The sequence below is a fragment of the Pollicipes pollicipes genome, unplaced genomic scaffold, assembly GCF_011947565.3.
Source record: "Pollicipes pollicipes isolate AB1234 unplaced genomic scaffold, Ppol_2.1 Scaffold_4295;HRSCAF=5057_pilon_pilon_pilon, whole genome shotgun sequence".
Classification (NCBI taxonomy): Eukaryota; Metazoa; Arthropoda; class Thecostraca; order Pollicipedomorpha; family Pollicipedidae; genus Pollicipes; species Pollicipes pollicipes.
The window spans coordinates 8,633,693-8,653,237 of NW_023596461.1; the positions used below are offsets into that span (position 1 = coordinate 8,633,693).

General features: G+C 61.5%; 1 protein-coding gene across 1 annotated transcript; it reads left to right on the forward strand.

The window, feature by feature from the left end:
• The first annotated feature begins 87 nt into the window (after window positions 1–87).
• On the forward strand, window positions 88–19,179 carry LOC119096656 (titin). Its single transcript, XM_037219552.1, has 16 exons — window positions 88–192; window positions 490–667; window positions 910–1,034; window positions 1,378–1,470; window positions 2,145–2,295; window positions 2,773–2,971; window positions 3,405–3,601; window positions 5,773–5,918; window positions 7,170–7,693; window positions 8,208–11,355; window positions 12,336–13,694; window positions 14,021–14,501; window positions 14,941–15,204; window positions 16,253–16,639; window positions 17,720–17,944; window positions 18,406–19,179. The coding sequence occupies exons 1-16, from the start codon at window positions 91–93 to the stop codon at window positions 18,492–18,494; spliced, it is 7,668 nt and encodes a 2,555-aa protein (XP_037075447.1). The 5' UTR covers window positions 88–90; the 3' UTR covers window positions 18,495–19,179.
• Window positions 19,180–19,545: the final 366 nt, after the last annotated feature.

The following is a 19,545-nucleotide window of genomic DNA, read 5'->3' on the forward strand; positions in this document are numbered from 1 at the left end:
GGCGTCCAACCGGGCGGGCGAGCGCGCGCTGCTTCTCGCACGTGACTGTGCGCCCGCGGCCCCAGCCGTCCAGTTCCGGCCCCGCCGCGCATGGAGCCGCCCACGTTCGTGCAGATCTTCAAGGACCAGCACGTGGCGACCGGCACGGACGCGCTGTTCCAGTGCATCATCGATGGCAAGCCCAAGCCGACGGTACGGCCAAAGGAAACCCGAATCCACACCTTACGCGTCACCGTAGGTGGTGATCTGTGCCGTGTGGAGTGCTTAGGAATCATGCTGAATCGCTTTCGCCGGCCGCGTTGTGTTGAAAGCAGCTGTTGGGTTCTGCAGCCTTTGGGGGTGAGCGTCACATGCTGGCCCACCGCCATTAGTGCTACGCCTTTGAGTAGAGCAGCGAGAACTTTGCGTGTGATGCACACTCTAGCGATTTCAATTCACTGTTCTCCGCCGTGATCTCGCTCGACCTGACACTGCTGGAGGCGTTTCCAGGTGCAGTGGATGTTCGAGGATGGCGCTCTGCCGTCGGACAAGTTCGAAACGCAGTCGGAGGGCCAGCATCACATGCTGAAGATCCGCTCCACGGAGATGGGCCACAGCGGCCGGGTCAAGTGTGTGGCCGAGAACGAGATTGGCAAGGCCACGTGCGCCGCACACCTATCCGTCGAAGGTACGTCGTACTCGGACGAGCTTCGATGGGACGGCACCATGCGTGCGCAGGAATATTCATTACTGTTTCTAGTTGTATGATCGTAGTTTCCGTGCGCTTTTCTTGGATTTTCCCCTGAAATTTCGTCGTCGTGATTAGAAGAATTTGTTGTTAAGCGTCCTCAAATTAGAGGCTTTATCATAATCTTGGGTTTTGATCGTGCGCTTGAATCTGTCAGTCCGTTTTCACTCCCCTTTCGACAGAGCCCGTGACCGACATTTCGCTGCCTGTGACGGAACAGCGCATTTCCACCGGGTCCAGCAAAGAGTCCTCCAAGTCCTTCGCTCTGAAGAAAACCATGTATACCGAAGTACATGAGCAAACCCAGGTACGTCTCACTCATCAGCGCTTACACTGCCTGCGATCCTGAGAATGTTCCGGCGTGCTTGTTGATTTTTTGAAATCGATACGTCGTGCGGTCATATGGCTCTGTGGCCTTCAATGCAGCCGGTCAGTTTATTTTTGCTGATCTGGCATCGATATTACTGACGACATCGTGCTGAAGATGCAATCCCCAGAGGCCTCCTTATAAGTGTCTCCGGTCTCTCTGAGCATCACATCAGGGTTGTCCGTGTTGGTTGAATGCTGTTCGTGCTGCTTCATTATTGCTCGCGTCTCACGTCCCGTTCTGTACGGTAAACTTAAACGCAAACTATGCTTGTGATTTACAGGTTGTCAACGGTGACAAGAAGCCCAAGCACGACGGGTTGGAGGAGCAGAGCCAGGAGGTTCACTCCAGTGTGACGGCCCCCTCGGACCAAAAGGTAACGTTATAGGAGGACGCGTACACACCATATCAGCCCAGCCCGACCCGATGACGCCACCCATGGAACTCTGCATTTCTGTTTCATTTGGCTCCGGGCGCTTCTAAGACGCACCGGGACTTGCCAGTCTTCCAGTCTACTCCGTGGGTGTGACTGTAGTCTCCTGCCTGGGTGTGACTGTAGCGTCCTGATCATTGAATACCCTGATCACGAGATCTAAGTCGAATAGCGTTACAGGTTATAACGCTGCGGTGAATGGAGTTAAAACGATTATTGCAGCTTCGTTGTCGACTTGTGCCGCCCCATCCCTGCATTTGTACAACTCTCCAACAACCAGGTTAACTCCGTTTACACTGTTATCTCTCCCCTCCACTGTTGCTCGTACTTTTATCCCTTCCCTTCACTGTTGCTCGCACTGTCATCCCTTCCCTTCACTGTTGCTCGCACTGTCATCCCTTCCCTTCACTGTTGCTCGCACTGTTATCCCTTCCCTCCACTGTTGCTTGCACTGTCATCCCCTCCCTTCACTGTTGCTCGCACTGTCATCCCTGCCCTTCACTGTTGCTAGCCCTGCCATCCCCTCTTTCCACTGTTGCGTGATGACGTGGCTGACGCGTCACCTCCCGCGTGCCGCGCACCACATTTCGCATCAGCGGGTCTCTCCCGGCTGGCAGATGCTGCGAACCACGTACGAAGAGTGTCGTCAGGACCGGAACCAGCAGCGGGTGGAGCGGCGGCCGGCCAAGCCACCGCGCTACCTCACACCACTGCAGGGTGTGCTGGTCAAACAGGGCGACACCGTCAACCTGGAGGGAGTCTACACAGGTACGACCCGGCGCAGCCGCGGGGGCACTGGTGCTGGACAGTCCGATACAATGGTACACAGATACGATACACCGTGGCCGTTGGGCACTGGTCCTGGGCAGTCCGGTACAGGGCGCACAGGTACGACACGTCTCGGCCGGGGGTCACTGCGCTGTGCAGTCCGATACAGCGGTACACAGATACAACACGCCTCGGCCGCGGGTGTTGAGCGGTGAGCAGCCTGGCGCAGTGCGCCCGGGCTGGGCAATGTGGTGTGCAGCGGGTCACGGATGGGCTGTTCGACCTCTGCGTACGGGAGCTGGCAGTGCGGCTCAGGAGCACACCGGCGCGACACCCGCCCCGAGATAAGCGCTTGCTGCACAGTCAGGAAAATGACGGCGACCGTTCCTTCTTGAGGCGTTTCGGAAGGGACGCGGGAGTGCTCGCGTCGACGCTGCAGCGCGGCCTGCCTGACGCCGGCCGGTCCGCCGCCGGCAGGCTCCCCGCCCCCGGACGTCAAGTGGTTCAAGAGCGGTGTCGAGCTGGCGCCCGGCGACCGCGCCGTGACCTCGCACGACCAGAGCCGGGTCACGCTCACTCTGGAGCGGGTCACCGAGGAGGACGGCGGCCGCTACACCTGCACCCTCAGCAACCCGGCCGGCACGGCCACCAGCACCGCGGACATCGTGGTGAAGACGTGAGTGGCCGGCCGTCTGGTGAGAGCAGGGAAAAGGTCACGGTCGAGTGCCGGTCGATCAGGACAGGGCAGTGATCAGGAGAGAGCAACGGAGTGTCATGGAGAGCATAACCACCGTCAGGAGTGATCAGGAGTCACTGAGAGGCAGGGCCAGTCTCAGGAGCGAGTAGCGAAGTGAGTTCGCTGGAACAACAGGACAGGTGTCGGGTGTGTAGCTCGGTCTGATCAGAGTTCGCGTAGTCAGGCCTGGTCTTCAGACGGGTGTCCTCCCCGGGCTGCGGTGCTGCGTTCTTCCGCCGACTGGTTTGTGCTGTCGTTTTGGGGTCTGAGCTGTGCGCCCGCCGAGATGTTGAACATCAAGCACCATGTTCGTCCCGAAGCCGATGTTTGTCTGCCGACGGCGCTGACCGCCGTACGGCCGTGTCCTCGGCAGAGACCGTGTTCCCGCCGGTGTTCGACCACCGACTGAAGGCGCAGGTGGCCCGGCGGGCCAGCGGCTCTTCTTCGAGGCCACCGTGAGCGGCACGCCGCAGCCGGAGGTGGTCTGGACCAAGGACGGCCGGCCGCCCGACACTCAGCGCACGACCGTCAAGCGGGAGGGCACCCGGCACATCCTGGCCATCGAGAACGGTCAGAACTGAGCCTGCCTTCACTGGCCAATGGGATGCCGGCTAAGGTGCTCTCGTTGGTGGTAGCCGGATATATCGAACAACAGGCCGGGTTGTCATATTGTGAGATAATCTGTTGACTGGTTTGCAATTTACGAAAGCATCAGCGTGCTCCTTCGTCTTGCCCGATGTTGACACCGTATCAAACAAAATCAGAATTGGAATTGAGTTTGCTCTGGAGATAATTTGGGTTTTCAAAATATTTTATTTTCTTGTTATTGTCATGCTGTTGCACCGTATATTGTATTGTTGGTCCCCTTCCCAAGTAAAACATACACGGTAGGTAACAAAAAAGATTCGGACTAACGTAGGACAGAGACAAGATGTAAACAGCATGTTGCCCACCCTCTTTAAATGATCAGATTTCGTGTCCGTTCTGCGCGCTCCGACATGGTGCCAAGATTTTTCCCCGGATCATAACCGCTGTACACGTACTTGGAGGCCCGTCCCTTGAAGCTGACGCCGGGCTTGGTCCTTGAAGTGGGCGCTGCAGCCGCAGCCGGCGCCAGGCGCGTAAGCCGCCGGGGACGGGATGGCCTCCTGCTCCCGTCCTCCCATGTCGCGGTGCTTGATCCTGAAGCGTGAAGTCTGGCGCGCGCGGCAGCGGCAGCCGCGGCAGGTAGGCGTTCGGTCCCGGCCCGCGCGCCGGCCGCCTTGCCGGCGGTCGTGAGTTGAGTGTGAACCCGCGCCGCGTGCTGACCTCCATCCGCGGACTGTAGGCGTTCGGCGCCGGCGTCTGGTCCGGGGGGCGGCGGCGCGCGCGCCGAGGCTGAAGGCGGGCCGGCCGCGCGGCCCCCGCGGCACGCTGTAGCTGGCCGGTCCGGGGTCGGTCGGCGCCTCCCTGGCGCCGCCCCACGGCGCCGGCCAGACTGTAGGCGGGGGCACGCCGCTTAGGCAGCTTCTCCGGCGAGTAGGCGCCCGGTCCGGGCGTGCGGAATTCTAACTCGTTCTCGAAAGGCCTGAACGTCAGCTCCGGCGCGCGCCGCGGGTTCTTGGGCGTCTTGTAGGCGTTGGGTTGCCGGCATCTCGGGCGGCTTGCCGGGTCTGGGGAGCACGCCGATGATGGGCGCGTGCACGGCGGGTTCCACCGGCTCTGGGTCGTACGCGTCCGGCCCGGGGTGTTCATCATCGGCGTGAGCGGCTGTGGCCGGTAATGCAGGCTGTAGTGCGGCCCCGGCCGGCGGCGGACGCACGTTCCACGCGCCGGCGCCGGGCCCGTCGGTGCGGTGCCGCGCCGGCAGCCGGTCGTTGAAGCGGAAGCGTGGCGCCGCGGGCAGGTGCGCCGTCACCGGGTCGTACGCCGGCGCCGGCGTCTTGGTGAAGGAGGTGCGGTCGAGCTGGGTTGGGCAGGCCGACGCTGGCGGTGGGCGGGCGGCCGGCTCTTGAGGCTGGTGCGCGGCGGCCGGCGCGCCACGTCCCCGCGCGTCACCAGGTGCACGGGGCCCGGCGAGCTGTCGTAGTCAGGCCGCTCCAGCTCGCGGCTTCAGCGTCGTCAGCAGCTGGTGCTTGCACTTTGGCATCCGGACGTTGTAGGACGCCGGGCTGGCGCCGTCCTGTTTCGCGGGCGCGGTCTCCGCGCCGCGACCCGTAAAGTAGAAGCGGGGCGCTGTGTGCATGTGCACGTTCATGTCGGGCAGGTCGTACTCGCTGGGGCCGGGTGTGCCGGCGGTCAGGCAGGTCAGCGGCTGACCGCCGGGCGGGGGGACGTACTCCCCCATGGCGTCGCGGTACCCAACCGGCTCGGGCTCACCAGCCGTCGCCATGATAGTCAGAAAATTATGGATGCTCAACAAGGCATTTGGTATTGAATGATATTAAGAGAGCAGTTTAACACGTTTTGTCTGAAGTTACATTCTATTCCAAATTTTGTCCCCAGCTCAATGAAATGGTTTCCCCCCACCTAGTCCCTACGCATGTCCGGTTTGGCGGCCTTGTTTTTTGTCTCTTTATGGAAGCTACAAATGGAAACTGGAAATTTCGCTTAGAGGTACGTGCAGAAGATAACAGCTCCCACCTCCGTTGTGAAAACGTCTTATAATGCGCATCTCTCACTAATACAGCACCTGGACTGCCCGACAGCGCAGTAACGTGAACTAGTCCTGATGACCCAGCACCACCTGCCGCGTGTTGCAGTGACCCCCGCCGACGCTGGCAAGTACAGCATCCAGGCGACGAACGCGGGCGGCGAGGCCACCTCCATCGCCGACCTGGTGGTGTCGGACGAGGTGCCGGTGCTGGTGGAGCGGCGCCTCACCACCCAGGACCTGTCGGAGCGCGAGGTGAGCTGCCGGACCGTCCCCCCGTCTAGGTGTTATTGCGCCGTGCACCCGCACCGTGCACCCGCACCGTGCACCCGCGCAAGGCGCCCGCACACGACACACCCTCACATGGCAGGTGTGCTGCGCTCTGTACAGACCCCTGCGGTCTGCACGGTCTCGGGCGGGAGGGAGCTGAGTACAGCAACACGTTCATTGCACAGGTCGTGGTCGTGTTCAAGTGGTGAACGAACGGTGGATGTTACCTCCGCGTCCGAATGCCTTCTGTTATATTTTTTGGTTGGGGTTCGTGATACGTAGAAAGCACGGGAATACGGCTTCGTTGCCTTATGCCCCCTTTTATTTATTCAACGTTTGTGAGATTTCATCACTGCAGAAAAGTGGTGAACAGGTGGGTACGGCGTGGATATCTGCTCCATTGAGTAGCTGTTTGGCTGCTTATGAGCGGACAGCACAGGGCACTTGGGTCGTGGACACACTCGGTTGAACATGTTGGCGGAAATGTACATAATCATGTTTTGTCATGCCGAGGGGCCCGCGCTTCGGTGCAGCATCTTATGTACATTTTTCTGTGCATCGTGGTCTTCAGGAACTGAGCCACCGCTTTGGGCATCTGAATAAAGCTTTCTTTACTTCTCGCTTTTTGTCGGTCTTTGAAAGGAAAGGACATAGTTGCTGGTCGTAACATATGTCACAGATGATTGTAGACGTAACTGATTTGAGCTGTTTGTGCAATGTATGTGTTCCTTTTGTAGTGGTCCGTTTTTCAGTCGCCAAATTTAGGCGTCATCATGTAGTGCCAGTCACAAAGTTGCCGAGTGGCGTATCGCACTGGTTTAAAGTTGATAAACATTGAATGTTTAAAGCGACGCACGTCGATTTCGAGTTCCTTCACGTCGCTATTTTCCTTTCCTATAAGTCATCGACTGTAATGTTCCTGACGTTTGAGACCGTTCTGGTTTTGGTATGGCCATCGTTCACTAGTATGCGTCCAGTGCATATTTTTACGACCAGCAACTGTCATCCGCTGCTGTTGGTGATGGTGGTGGCGGAAGGGGCGGTAGTGCGTTCCGTGGTGTCTGCCTGCACTGTTCAGCACTCGCACTGTTTGTGAAATGCAACGCCATGTTTCCAGAGCACCCATTTCTGGTGAGACGAAGTGAACACTGCACACCTTTGGCTCATCGAAAGGCACTGTCTGTGTCGCACTCACACTCACAGCTTCTAACCATTCTCATTTTGTATTTTCCTTAGTATAAAGCGACGCTAGAACGAAACTCAGCGGTCTCGAAGGCGGCTGAGCCAGCGACGCAGCCTCCAGCGACGGTGCAGCCCCCAGAGCCCCTCCCACCCGTTCCGCAGCCCCAGCCCGCTCCTTCCGGGGTCAGGCAGGCCATCTCAAAGATCGAGCAGACGCATCAGTCCAGCTCGTCGGAAGTGGTGCGGCACCCGCAGCCGGCCGCGCCAGCACCGAGGACGGTCCGGTCGCCGTCGCCGCCCCCCCGCCAGCAGACCCGTTCCACGGACGCCACGCAGGTGCAGAAGGAGCAGCGCATGGTGACGAACAAGGTGACAGTCGACCTGCGCGACGCCGCACGGCCGGAGCGGCCCGTGGAGCGAGAGGCGATCCCCGACACCCGGGCGGCCGTCACCGAGGGCAGGCAGGCGAAGGAGTCGAAGCTGGTCCAGCTGTCGGAGATCGCGGCCATCCCGCAGCCGCCGCCGGCCGGCAGGGCCGACGTGTGCATGCCGAGTGCGCCGCCCGACCGGGTAGGAAAGCGAGTTGATGAAGTGCAGGAGAACGTTACCAAAACCAAAGAGGAGAGGATCGTGACGATACCCAAACTGACGCCTGTAGTGCCACCGAAGCCCAAACCACAGCCGGTGAAGAAAGTTGTCGAGATTCCCCCGGAGGCGAAGCCAAAAGCTGAGCCAATTCAGCGCCCCCCTGAACCCGTCCCAGTGCCATCAGATGTAGCGAAGACCACGAAGAAAAGCCAAGAGACGGTTATTAATCAGACGAGGGAAGTTACACAATCGACGAAGACGGAGGTGAAACGCCCCCCTACAAAAGAGCCGCCGAAGGTCGCGCCGAAGCCAGTCGCTCCCCCGCCACGCGTAGAGCCTAAGAAACCAATAGAAGTCCCTCACAAGCCTGTGTACTCTGCTCTTTATAAGCAGACCTCAGCGGAGGAGGCTTACACGACAGAAGAGCAGCAGGCTCAGAAGCCAAAGGCCGTACCGGTTCAGCCGACAACACATACCGGAACTGACCTTTATCAATTCCCGCAGACACCTGTGGCCGCCGCTGAGCCGCCCCGCGGTACCTGCCTCCGCCCCTGTTCCCAAGGTCGCCCCCAAACCGAAGCTGACGCCTCCTGCGCCGACTCCGTCTCTGACGTACGTGTCCCACACCGGCCCGCCCGAGCACCAGCAGTACCCGGCACCGGCGCCCTCCCACACGGACCACACCTCCGTGTCCCGATCGGAGACGACCACGACTGAGGAGCAGGTGACCAGCGTCACCAGCGTCACCTCGCGCCAGCAGCAGGAGCGGCCCGTGCCAGAGCCGCAGCAGCAGCGCCCCCGTCCGCCTGGGAAGCGGCTCTCCGACATCAAGCGGCTGATCGAGACACAGATAGAGGAGGTGGAGACGAACGGCTCGTCGGCCGAGCTGCGCGGCGGCGTCTGCGTGCTGCCAGTACGCACGCCGGACACCGAGCCGCCGGAGCCGACGGTCAGCCCGCCGCGGCCGCGGCCGCAGTCGGCCGCCGCTGCGCCCTTCCAGCCGTTTCCTGACCTGGAGCCGTTCCCGTACGAGCCTGAGCGGCCGCGGCCGGCGTCGGCGCGCGCGGTGCACCCACCCCCCACGCCGACACGCTTCGTACCGGGCCGCTTCAGCGAGACCGACTACGAGAGCGACTTCGACGAGCGCATCCCAACACGCTGGCAGGCGGATGGCTACGAGTACATCGACCGGCGCGAGATCCAAGTGAGCTTGCCGGAGGCGGCGGCGCGGCCGGCGGCTCCGGACGCCAAGCCGCCCACGCCGCCGTCGCAGTTCGACACGCCGCCGCAGGTCGCGCGGCCGCCGCGGCCGCACGTCGACCTGGCCGCGCCGGTGGCGCGCGCGCCTGAGCCGCCGGCGGAGCGACCGCGCTTCACCAAGAAGACGCCCTTGGAGACGCCCTGGGTGCCGGTGAAGCGGGAGCGGGAGGTGGCGGCGCCGCCGCGACCGGAGCCGCCGCCGCCGCCGCAGCCCGTGACGCCGCAGCGGCCGGTGAGAGAGGCGGTGCAGCAGTGGCCGCCGCCGCCCGAGCAGCCAGACGCGGAGAAGGTGGCGCGAGAGACGCGCGAGGAGACGGTAGAGAGCGTCTCACAGCTGGAGCAAAGGACGTACAAGAAGCCGGCCTGGCCGCCGGCGCCGACCGTGCCGGACGGCGCTGCGGTCTCGGCGCCGACTCGGACGTCAAGGACGTCCGAGACCACCGAGAGCATGATGAAGCGGACAGAGGAGACGCAGCGGACGCAGCTGGGTGCGCCTCGGCCGCTGGTGCAGCCGACGGCAGTGCGGTCCGGCCAGCAGCAGAGCTCGCACACCGCCAGCAGCTCGGCCAGCCTCCACTCGGAGCGCACCGAGGTGCAGCGGCCGGCGGGCGCGGCTGATGGTCCGGCACCGCCGCCCAGCTCCCACCCTCCTGCGCAGGCGACCACGGGCTACAGGCGCGTGGAGACACGCTACGAGAGCTCGTCGTACGATATGCGCGTGCAGAAAACGGAACTGATGGGCCCTTCGGGCGTGCCAGCGTCGCCGGCCCGGCCTGCCGCGCTCACGTCGCCGCTCTCGGCTGCGTCGCCGGCGTCCCGGAGCACGTCACAAGTGCAGCGGACCACGTCGCTGGAGCGCGCGCAGACGCAGACGGCGGCAGCGCCGCCCGTCGCGTCGCCACGACCCGTGGTGACCTCGCCGCGGCCGGACGTGGCTCCCCGTCAGCCACAGCCGCAGCTCAGAACGCGCACACCGAGCGGCGCGTCCGACGCGCCGCGCGCGTTCTCGCCTCGCGCCACCCCCGAGGGCCTCAGCATGCAGAAGATGTGGTCGACCAAGAGGTCGGAGAAGCTGTCGAAGATCTGGCCGCCGCCGCCGTCGGACGGCGACCGGCCGTCGGCGCCCGTGTGGAGTCAGCAGGACGCTGACCGGGACCGCCCCATGTCCGCCATGAGCTACGGCAGCAACATGGAGGAGCGCGCCTACGAGGCCGGCTACACGTCTGACTTCGCTGGCTACGCGTCTGAGCCGGAGCTGGCGGCGCTGGCCGCTCGCCGGCCTGAGCCCTACATCCAGCAGAAGCCGAAACCGGCGCAGACTCAGCAGAAAGCCGTGTGGCAGCAGCAGAGCAGCATGCGCCAGGTGTCGCAGCAGCAGACGTCGGCGGCGCGGCCGCTGCAGGCGCAGCCGCCGCCGGCCGCCGCGGCGGGCGCCGAGCCGCCGGCGCCGGCGCCATGGACGCCGTCCGGCCCGGCCACGGCCGCCACCTTCCGACCGGTGCAGCGGCCGTCGTCGTCTCCGCAGCGTCATCCGTCGGGCCCATCGGCCGGCGCCGCCCGCACCAGCGTGATGACCACCAGCCGGCAGGAGTTCCACAGCCGGCAGACGCTGCAGCAGACCACGCAGTCGGCCGGGCCGCGAATGCCTAGCCCGGGCCGCGGACAGGCGCCGGGTGGACCGCGGCTGCCCGGCGCCGTCAGCGTCATGCCGCACCAGTCGCCACGCCCAGCCCGGCCCATCCGGCCCAAGTCGCCGCTGGTGCTCAAGGCGACGCCGCCGGCGCGGCCGGCGCCGGCACCGGACGCCGGCGTCCCGTTCCAGCCGTTCCCCGAGCTGGCGCCGTTCCCGTACCGGCCGGAGGAGACGCAGGCGCGGCCGCCGCGCGGCCCGCCGCCGCGCATGCCGTCCAAGTTCCAGAAGGGCGAGATGCGCGAGTCTGACTACGAGAGCGACTACGAGGGTCGCATCCCGGCGCGCTGGCGGCCGGCCGACAGCGGTGACGAGGAGCCGCAGTACCGAGGCGTGCGTGCGCCGCTGCCGTCGGCCTCGCCAAGTCCGGCCGCGCCCGGCGCCGCCGACTCGGACGTGATGGGCATCCCGCTGGCGCGGCCGCCGCCGCCGAAGTCGCCGCCGCGCGCGCCGCGTCGCAGCCCGCCGCCGCGCCGCAGCCCGCCGCCGCGCGCCGAGTACGCCGACTCGGGCTACACGGCGGACGCCGAGAACACGATCCGCCGTCAGCGGGCGTCGCAGTACTCGGAGACGGTCGACCTCTCCTTCCAGTCACAGCGCCCTCTGGCGGACGGCGACGAGCCTCGCTCCGAGTCCCCCCTGTCCGTGTCCAGCGTCCCCGAGCAGGCGGCGGACGTGGCGCCGGCGCCGGCTCGTCGACAGGTTGGCCTTCTCTCTCTGCTCGCTAGGTAGCTATCTGTCCTATCTGTTCCGTTTGCCGACTAACCCGGTGGCTTACACTCGGCTTGGCCGGCCGCGGCCGCTGCTGCCGCCGCCGCGACGCTCCCGGCCCCGGAGGACCGGTGCTGTACGTCCCAGGAGCGTCGCCCTCACGCTGCGTTCGCATGGCTTTCGCCTGGTCCCGTCCCGCGGATATAGCTAGCTTTATGTGCTGCATTACAGAGTGTGTATTTGTGACTCCGCCAACGCGTCATAACAAACAACAGGATATGTTCGTCGTCTTGTGTTGTTAGGTCATGTTTTCGATGTTTGGGAACACTGCATGGGACGAACTGCCGGCTGCTTGAGCCCGCGTGGTGGTTTTGAAGACATGAACACCGCCTTAGCGTACACAGATGTTATCCGTGTTTTTCAGTTTGTTTTTGGTATTTCATTAGTTCAGTCTCTTACCAGTGTCGTCACAACCAGCAGCCGAACAAAATATTTATAAGCATCGGAGATGTTCCAGCTTTTCTTGCGCTTGTCTGACAATGATCGTTCTGCCATTAGCCGAGGATGTCTGTGGCGGGGTCACACCGACAATGGCTTAGTGTCACGAGCATGCGTCTCACCAACACGCACGGGTAGCTCGTGTTCACTGACACGTAGTCATGTGCGTTAACAAACTCGTGACGTTGGTGGCGCTTTGCAGATTTTTAGCATTTTTCGTAACGGAGCAGATACATAATTCTGAATCGCGCGGTGGGTTGGCGTTGGTGTTGATTGCCCTCCTGGAGGCCACAAGGCTGAAAGGTTAGGGATGACCCATTGCTGGGTGTACGCTAATAGCAGTGTTTTGTTTAGCGCCTCTCTTGTGACCAGGGTTTGGAAATGGCATATGCTTTCTTGAAGGTGATTCAGGCGGCCGGCGGTCCGGCGTTGTTCAGCATGCGCTGACCGTGAGCGGACGCTCTCGCTTTCAGGCGGATGAGGAGCCAGGCAGCCGCGCTCATGAGGCGGTTCTAGACAGCGCTGTGTCGTCGCTGGTCGGGCCGACGCCGGGGTGGGGCGAGCCGGCGGCGGCGGGCCGGCCGGCGCCCGCCCTGACCGGGGCCCCGCCGGCGGGCGCGCCGCCGCCGCTGACCGGCCACCGGCGCACCGAGACGAGTCACACCACAAGTCTGCGTTCGGTCACCGAGCAGCGCACGCGGCGCGTCGTCAACCTGGGCGACGTCCTCAGCCCGGACACGACGGTCAAGCCGGAGCCGCAGCTGCAGCCGCAGCCGCAGGCGGCCGTAGCTGGCTGTGACGTGCAGCAGTCGGCAGGCAGCGCGCTGCGCGAGTTCTCTGGCAGCGCTGAGACGGCTGTGGACAGTGGGCGGCCGCAGCCGAGCTATAAACAGGTTAACAGCAGTGAGACGATTGAGAGAGTGAGCCGGCAGCTGCAGCAGTCAGCACAGAGACAACCATCGCCGCCGCGGCAGCTCGTGAAGAAAAGTGTCACCTCCACAGAAAGCATTCACAGGCAGGTCAAAAAGTTTGAAAGCACCACTGAGCGTGCCGTGAAGATTGGCGACGCTCCCATCCTCCCTCAACAGCAAACAGGTGGCACCACAAGCACAACGACGCGAGAAAGTGCCCACAACGGCTTCAACCAGATCCAGACACGCACCGAAGCCGCCAAGCAGCCCGAGCCGGGCCCGGAGCCGGCGCCGTCGACGCAGAGAGGGTCGGTGACCACGACGATGACGTCACAGCTGAGCATGCAGCGCACAACCCTCAGCTCGCAGACGGCGGGCGGCGGCCCGGCGGCCGAGTCGGCGCCGAGCGAGCCGGAGCCGACGCGCGGCCGCGGCCGCGCCCGCACCCGCGCCGTCCAGCCCTCGCCGCCGCGCGCGCCTACCAAGTTCATCCCCGGCGAAATGCGCGAGTCCGACTACGAGAGTGACCTGGAGACACGCATCGTGGCTAAGTGGCAGCCGAGCCCGGAGCGCGGCGCCGGCCAGCCGGGCTACCGGCGCGTGTCGTGCCCGTCGCCGCGCACCGGGCCCGCCTCGCCCGGCCGGCACCGCTCGCGCTCGCCCACGCCTCCCTCGCGCTTCGAGCAGCCGGCGGCAGCGGCGGCGCGCCGGCCGCAGGAGGCCTCGCCGTCTCGCATCCCGCGCTTCTCGCCACAGGCGGCTCGCAAGGGGCTTCCCGGGAAGTCCGTTGAGGAGCCGCCGGCGCGCGCCGGCCTGGCCGCGGCGCCGGAGCCGGGGGCGTGCCGCGAGACGACGCGCACGAGTAGCCACCTCAGCCGGCGCACCACCACCGAGAGGAGGGAGACCACCCGCGCCACTAAGGTACGGGTGCAGCTGGGGTACAGGGTGGGTGCTTAAGGCGGCGAGGTGCGCCGGCCTAAGCACCGGGAGCCGTCTGTGAGGTGAAGTACGTGCGCTTCATTGTATCACGGGATTGTGGTCATCTAAGACTCATACCAGCGATGTGCTCGAGTCAAAGTTTGGCCCATGCTTTGTCTTAGTTAAAAAACTGTCTTGCTTTTGTTTACACGCCATCGGTACATGCTGCAAGCGACGTGGATATATATATATATATATATATATATATATATATATATATATATATATCATGTTCACTGCAGTATTAAAAGTGTTATTTTCCTTTCCAGATTCCTTCGCCTTCTCCTCCACCGACATCTCGCACGCGTCAGCTTGTTCAGCAGCAGCAGCAGCAACAGCAACAGCAACAGCAACAGCAACAGCAGACTCAGCCTCAGACAATACACCACCATGTGCAGCAGGAGCAGAGCGAACAGCAGCCAGCGCGAATCCAACAGGAAAGTCATCACCTTCAGCAAACACACTTCACTCGCATCGAGAGCAGCCGGCAGCTTCAGGAGCAGCAGCAGCGCACACAGATCGAGCGTCCGTATCAGCAACAGCAACAGGAGGCGTGGCTACAAAGCCAACAACCGCAGCTTCAGCAGGAGCAGCAGCAAACGCAGACGCAGCCTCAGAGCCTCTGTCGTCAGCAGCAGCGGAAGGAGGAGACGCGTCTGCAGACGGCACGCGATGAGAGACTGGCGGTCACTGAATCGCACCCTCCCAAGCTGTCAGAAGACCATTCGGCCTCGCGGACAAACCGTACAGGTGACTTCCCGCGCTGACCTGACAGACTGGAGGCCGGAGTTCTCCGGCTTCGTGCGTGGCTTAGCACGAGTGTTTGTTGCTCTGGTTGATATGTTACGATCAATAGACAGACCCATATATATATATATATATATATATATATATATATATATATATATATATATATTATCTCGAAAAAGATAATGTTGCACCCATGGTGGGCAGATGTCTCGTCATTTTTACTCTTTCGTCACTGTTTATTTTGTCGCCCGGGATCTTACTTTGGCATTTGTATCCCAAAACGGCGTCATCTTGCTACGTGCACTCATTTCCCGTGAAGTGTGCCTATCTTTAAGTGTCGCAGTCGTCTAAGCCAGTCTTCATTACCCATGTTAAGAACTCCAGCAGCGCGCCTGCGCCTGATGAAGGTGTGTCTCATCAGTCGCGCTGTGCTTCGCAGAGGCGTTGTCTCAGGAGCTCAGCGACATGAAGCGGACGTTCAACTCTAAAGTGCAGCGACTGTCGGAGGAGGTGCGCTCCGAGATGGGTGGACGGCAGCCAGCAGCTACAGAAGCCAGCCGAACGGCAGCGGATGGTACCCGAACGACTGCGGGTGGTACCCGAACGGCTGCGGATGATACCCGAACGGCAGTAGACGGCCCGGCGCCCGCCACCAACGGACAGACAATGGTCTACCGCAACGAGGACCGTGTCCGAGACTGCAGTAAGTAGTCGAAGGCGTGTAAACGTCTGGGTGATGATGTACATCACTGGGACATTGTGTTGGAGGAATAGGACACAATGCGGTCTTCATTGTTGCCAAGAAGCTCATTCGGCATGGGTGTAGTTTGCGATGTCGAATGACACCAAACTTAAGGACGTATGTTCTGAAGCTTGCTTCGGTTTGCGTTTTATACGCAACAACAGTGTTCTTGAAGCCAAATTACCACTGACATGGGCCGAGCGAGGTGTCTGCAATTCTCGAGGTTCGCCGGGCGATGACGAAGTGCAGCAGCCTTCCGCACCGGGACCGGATCGCGGCCGGTATTGCTGGCATCGGCTCAACGTAAGCGAATTTCGCCCTGTTTTCTCTGGTGCCAGATGAGAGGCCCGGCCCCACACCGGGCCTCGAATGTTGTCGGGCCGACCAGGCTGTGCTGGCTTCGCCGCGAGCCGATGGACATCTGATATCCGTCTCCGGGACGTCAGGGCCGCATGACGGCCGCGACGTTATTTTCTAATGCAACGATAAAAGTGGGTTGTTTGTAATCGGAGGTAACATAGGAGCAGGTTAATCCTGAACGGACTGAATTCTACGTTGGGCCCAGGATGGCTTGCTGCGTTGTGGTTGGCGATGACAAGCTCATTCTGCCGTTAAAATCCCGGGCGTCAGACATCCGTAGGTCGTGCCCAACTGCCGGCTGCTTCGCACGAGAGGCGCAGGGCCAGGTGCATCATCGTGCAAGCGCGCGGAGATGTTCGTCTGTTCGTTCGTTCGTTCGTTCGTTCGAGCTGTTCGTTCGTCAGTCCGCGTGCCGTGACTGCGGCAGTGATAAATTAGAGCGCAGACATGATAACCCCCGCGCAACAATGGCTCAATACGACATTTTATATCGCAAATATCCAAGGTAGGTGCCCTACATCCACCACACGCCACTTTCTATTTATCAGGAGAGGGAGCGGGGCAGGGGTCGGGCCACGGCCACTGTCAACAGTCCACACTGAGTCATCGACCGAATCAACAGCCGAGTGAGCGCGCCGCGCCATTTTAGGTACGAAGCACGTCGACGAAGGCTCAGGTCTGATCTACTTCAAGTACGACTTCGGCTACGAGTTTGGCGTGCTGCAGCCGGGGGCGGCGCGGCCAGCGGCGGCGGCCGCTCCCGCGCGCGAGGCGCCTGGCCTCGAGGTGACCGTGGAGCGGACGCGCGGCGCCACCACGCCCGTGCCGCCGGCTCAGGAGCTCGACGGCGCGCAGTTGGACGACCTGGTGACGGCCGGCCGGCTGCGGCCCGAGAGCGCCTTCGGCACGCGCACGCCGCCCAACGTGCTGGTCAGCTACCCGGTCACGGACGGAGAGCGTTCGGACGGCGAGGAGGTGGCAGGGTCGGCCGGCCGGCGGCGACAGCACCTGCGCAGTCCGGCCGCCGCCGGCGACAGTGAGTGCGGACAGCGGACGGAGGTGGAGCGCTGAGGTCGCCGCTGCACTCACCTGCTTCCCTGCCGCCCTGCGCCACGGGCTGGGAGACGGCGGGATGGAGAAGAGACGGCGTCCCGTCCGCTCTGCATGCTTGTGTGGTGAAGTTTTGCCCATCACTAACATGGCGACGGTGGCTGCGCGCAGAGTTCGTCGCCGGTAACTGATGTCCATGCTGCGTAACATGCTTACGCCCTTGATGTGCATTATTGGTGAGATCGTACGATGTCTGACACTTTGATATTCATTTGTAGTGCGCTGATAAGAAGTGATACCTTTCAAGAAGAAGCATGTTCCCTGTTTATTGGTACGCGCAGGTTTTCGCGTTGGCTTTTAATTGCGGTTGCGTGGGTAGATAGACAAGCGTTTGAAATTTAGTTTGTGAGCTTATGCAACGCAGTTTTGCTCACATTGCTGTGTTTTTGCATGAACTAACGAAGTGTATGCGTGTCGGTGATTTTTTCCGGGTTGCGCTTTTAGTAACGCCGCGCTACGTATTGCGCTTTTTTAGGTGATATTGATTTCGACCGATACCGATGACCGATTATGACCATATTACGTATATGTTTGTTTCTGCATCGATGCGTCTTTGACATAATAAGGAGTCCTTTAAGTTGCGGTTTTCACATATTGTATAGACGTCAAATGTGTTGTCCTTACTAAGACCAGTGGCCTTTAGAACCCAGGTGGAAGCGGTGAGGGGCACGCGTGTGGCTTCACGTCCCCGGTATCTCGTGCAACATATCTCTCCCTTTGATGTACGCCGACCTTGCTGTGATGATCGGGCGGCTGTTTATCCTTCGTTTGTTCACACGCGTCCGAGGCTGCGGCCGCCGAAGCCTGCCGTCGCGGCTGTGGTGACGTTGCTGGCCCTGACCGTTCCCCCTGCGCCTGCGTGGCGCCCGGCTGACCCAAGCGTGTCAAACCCGGTGGTAACCCACCGTTACCACGGCGACACTACCCCTCCCCCCCCCCCACTCCCTTCCCACCTTCCCCGCCTACCGTCTGTCGGCGGACTGACGAGAGCGCGCTCCGCCGACAGCCGACCAGCCGTCGCCGCGCGCGCCCGTGCTGCTGCGCCCCCTCTCCGACGTGTACGTGCACCGCGGCGACAGCATCGAGCTCAAGTGCATGGTGGACGCGCTGCCGGAGCCGCGCGTCACCTGGTACAAGGACAGCCGCGTGGTGGGCGTCGGCGCCGGGCCGCCGTACCGCACCTCCGTCGAGAGCGGCATCTGTCGGCTCAGTGTGCGAGAGGCGTACGCAGGTGAGCTGGCCCAGCTGGTAGCCGTCTGACTGGCCCACTGCGCCCACTGGGCTCGCGATGACTAGGCCGCCTGCTCCCCTCAGAGATTCTCTGGACTCAGTTATCCTCCCTCGTTTCCTAACCCGCTCCAGGATGTGGTCTTGGGGACCGCACCGTGACACATCAAATCAATTGTATGCTTTAGAGAGAATTTATTGATAAAACGTGTGCCTGAGGATCTGTGGTGTCCGGCTCGTTTAGTTTGTACCTTTGGTTACGTCTTAACGGCGCAGCGTTGCACGTCGCATCTCTATCGTAATTTAGTTGATAGATCATCTAACTTCGAGAATATGCCAACATATGTACAGATTTGCGAGCTGTTATCAGTGAGAAAACCCGGCCTGCCTTTCGTCGACGGACCATTTGCGCATGCGTGTTGTTAGTCCGTTGTCTGACCGCGCGCGCGCGCGTTATGCCCGCAGAGGACGCTGGCCTCTTCCGCTGTGTGGCGGCCAACGCTCTGGGTTCGGTGTCGACGGAAGCCCTGGTGTGCGTGGCAGGTGAGAAGTGAGCGCGCCCCGCCGGCGGGTGTTGTCCCGTTCGCCACCGTGCCGGGTCAGGATGGGACGGGGCGGGCAAGCCGCGGTGGACCGGTGTATGAGTCCTGTCGGACCTCCGGCCGGCTGGTCCCCGCGAGTCCCGCCGGTGGTCTCCGTGTGCGGGCGCGGACAGAGGGAGCCAGTGCGCATGCGTGACCGTCAAGCACCGCTTGCTGCTTAAGCTCTGTAGACGACTGCTAGTCAGATTTCCATACGAGGCGCGGATGGGGGTGTACTCTGAGTAGCGCGGTTGATGTGAGGTGCCATCGTTGCCAGACGCGTGTGCGTTACCGACGAGTTTGCTTCGTTGTCGACTTGGCTTCAGCCTGCGGGCAGCTAGTTTACGTTGTACATACATGTGGAATGTTGTGTGTTCACGATACGCACAGCGACTCTAGGCCTCTGTGTCACTCTGCACCTGTGACGTTTGTGTCGGTCTGCAAGATCTGTAGCCCACGTGGCATCGGCTGGACCCAGTATCTGCACTGGCATTGTCTCGCCGCACTTTTTCTCCCTGGCGATCGGCTTCAGTCTGCGTCTTACTCGAATCAGCGTTTGGGCAGCGTGTCTGTCCTTACTAATGCAATCAGCAACTCCCGGAAGCAATGATGCTACTGATGTTGTGGTCGTGTTGTTAGCAATACATGATAAAATGGACGCGGCGTATGCTGAAATCTTCAGTTCGTCACTCTACCGGTGCAACATACTTGTTAGAACTACACCGAGCTCGTCTGCGGTGGTTAAATATTTGACGTGTTTTCATAATTTAAAGCTATCTTGCAAGGACCCTGTGCTTTTGTTTGATTTATGGTTGGCTTAACATGCATGGCATAGATTATACGCGGTAATATGGTAGTGTTTGATGGATGAATGCATCGTTCATTTTTAAGCTATTTAGTCATAACCAACAGTGTGGGTACCCAAGGAAAATATTTGAAAGATTGCCGCTTACATCATGCATCTACTCCTGGTTTTGCATGCTTTGTTTGCACTCCCAATACCAAGTGAAGTCATGTCTTGTTT

Excerpts from the sequence above, each read along its gene's own strand:
- LOC119096656 (XM_037219552.1), top strand. The coding sequence starts at position 91 with ATGGAGCCGCCCACGTTCGTGCAGATCTTCAAGGACCAGCACGTGGCG. Across the intron at positions 1,471-2,144 it reads CGGCCCCCTCGGACCAAAAG|ATGCTGCGAACCACGTACGA; the intron begins GTAACGTTATAG and ends CCCGGCTGGCAG. Across the intron at positions 2,296-2,772 it reads CCTGGAGGGAGTCTACACAG|GCTCCCCGCCCCCGGACGTC; the intron begins GTACGACCCGGC and ends CGCCGCCGGCAG.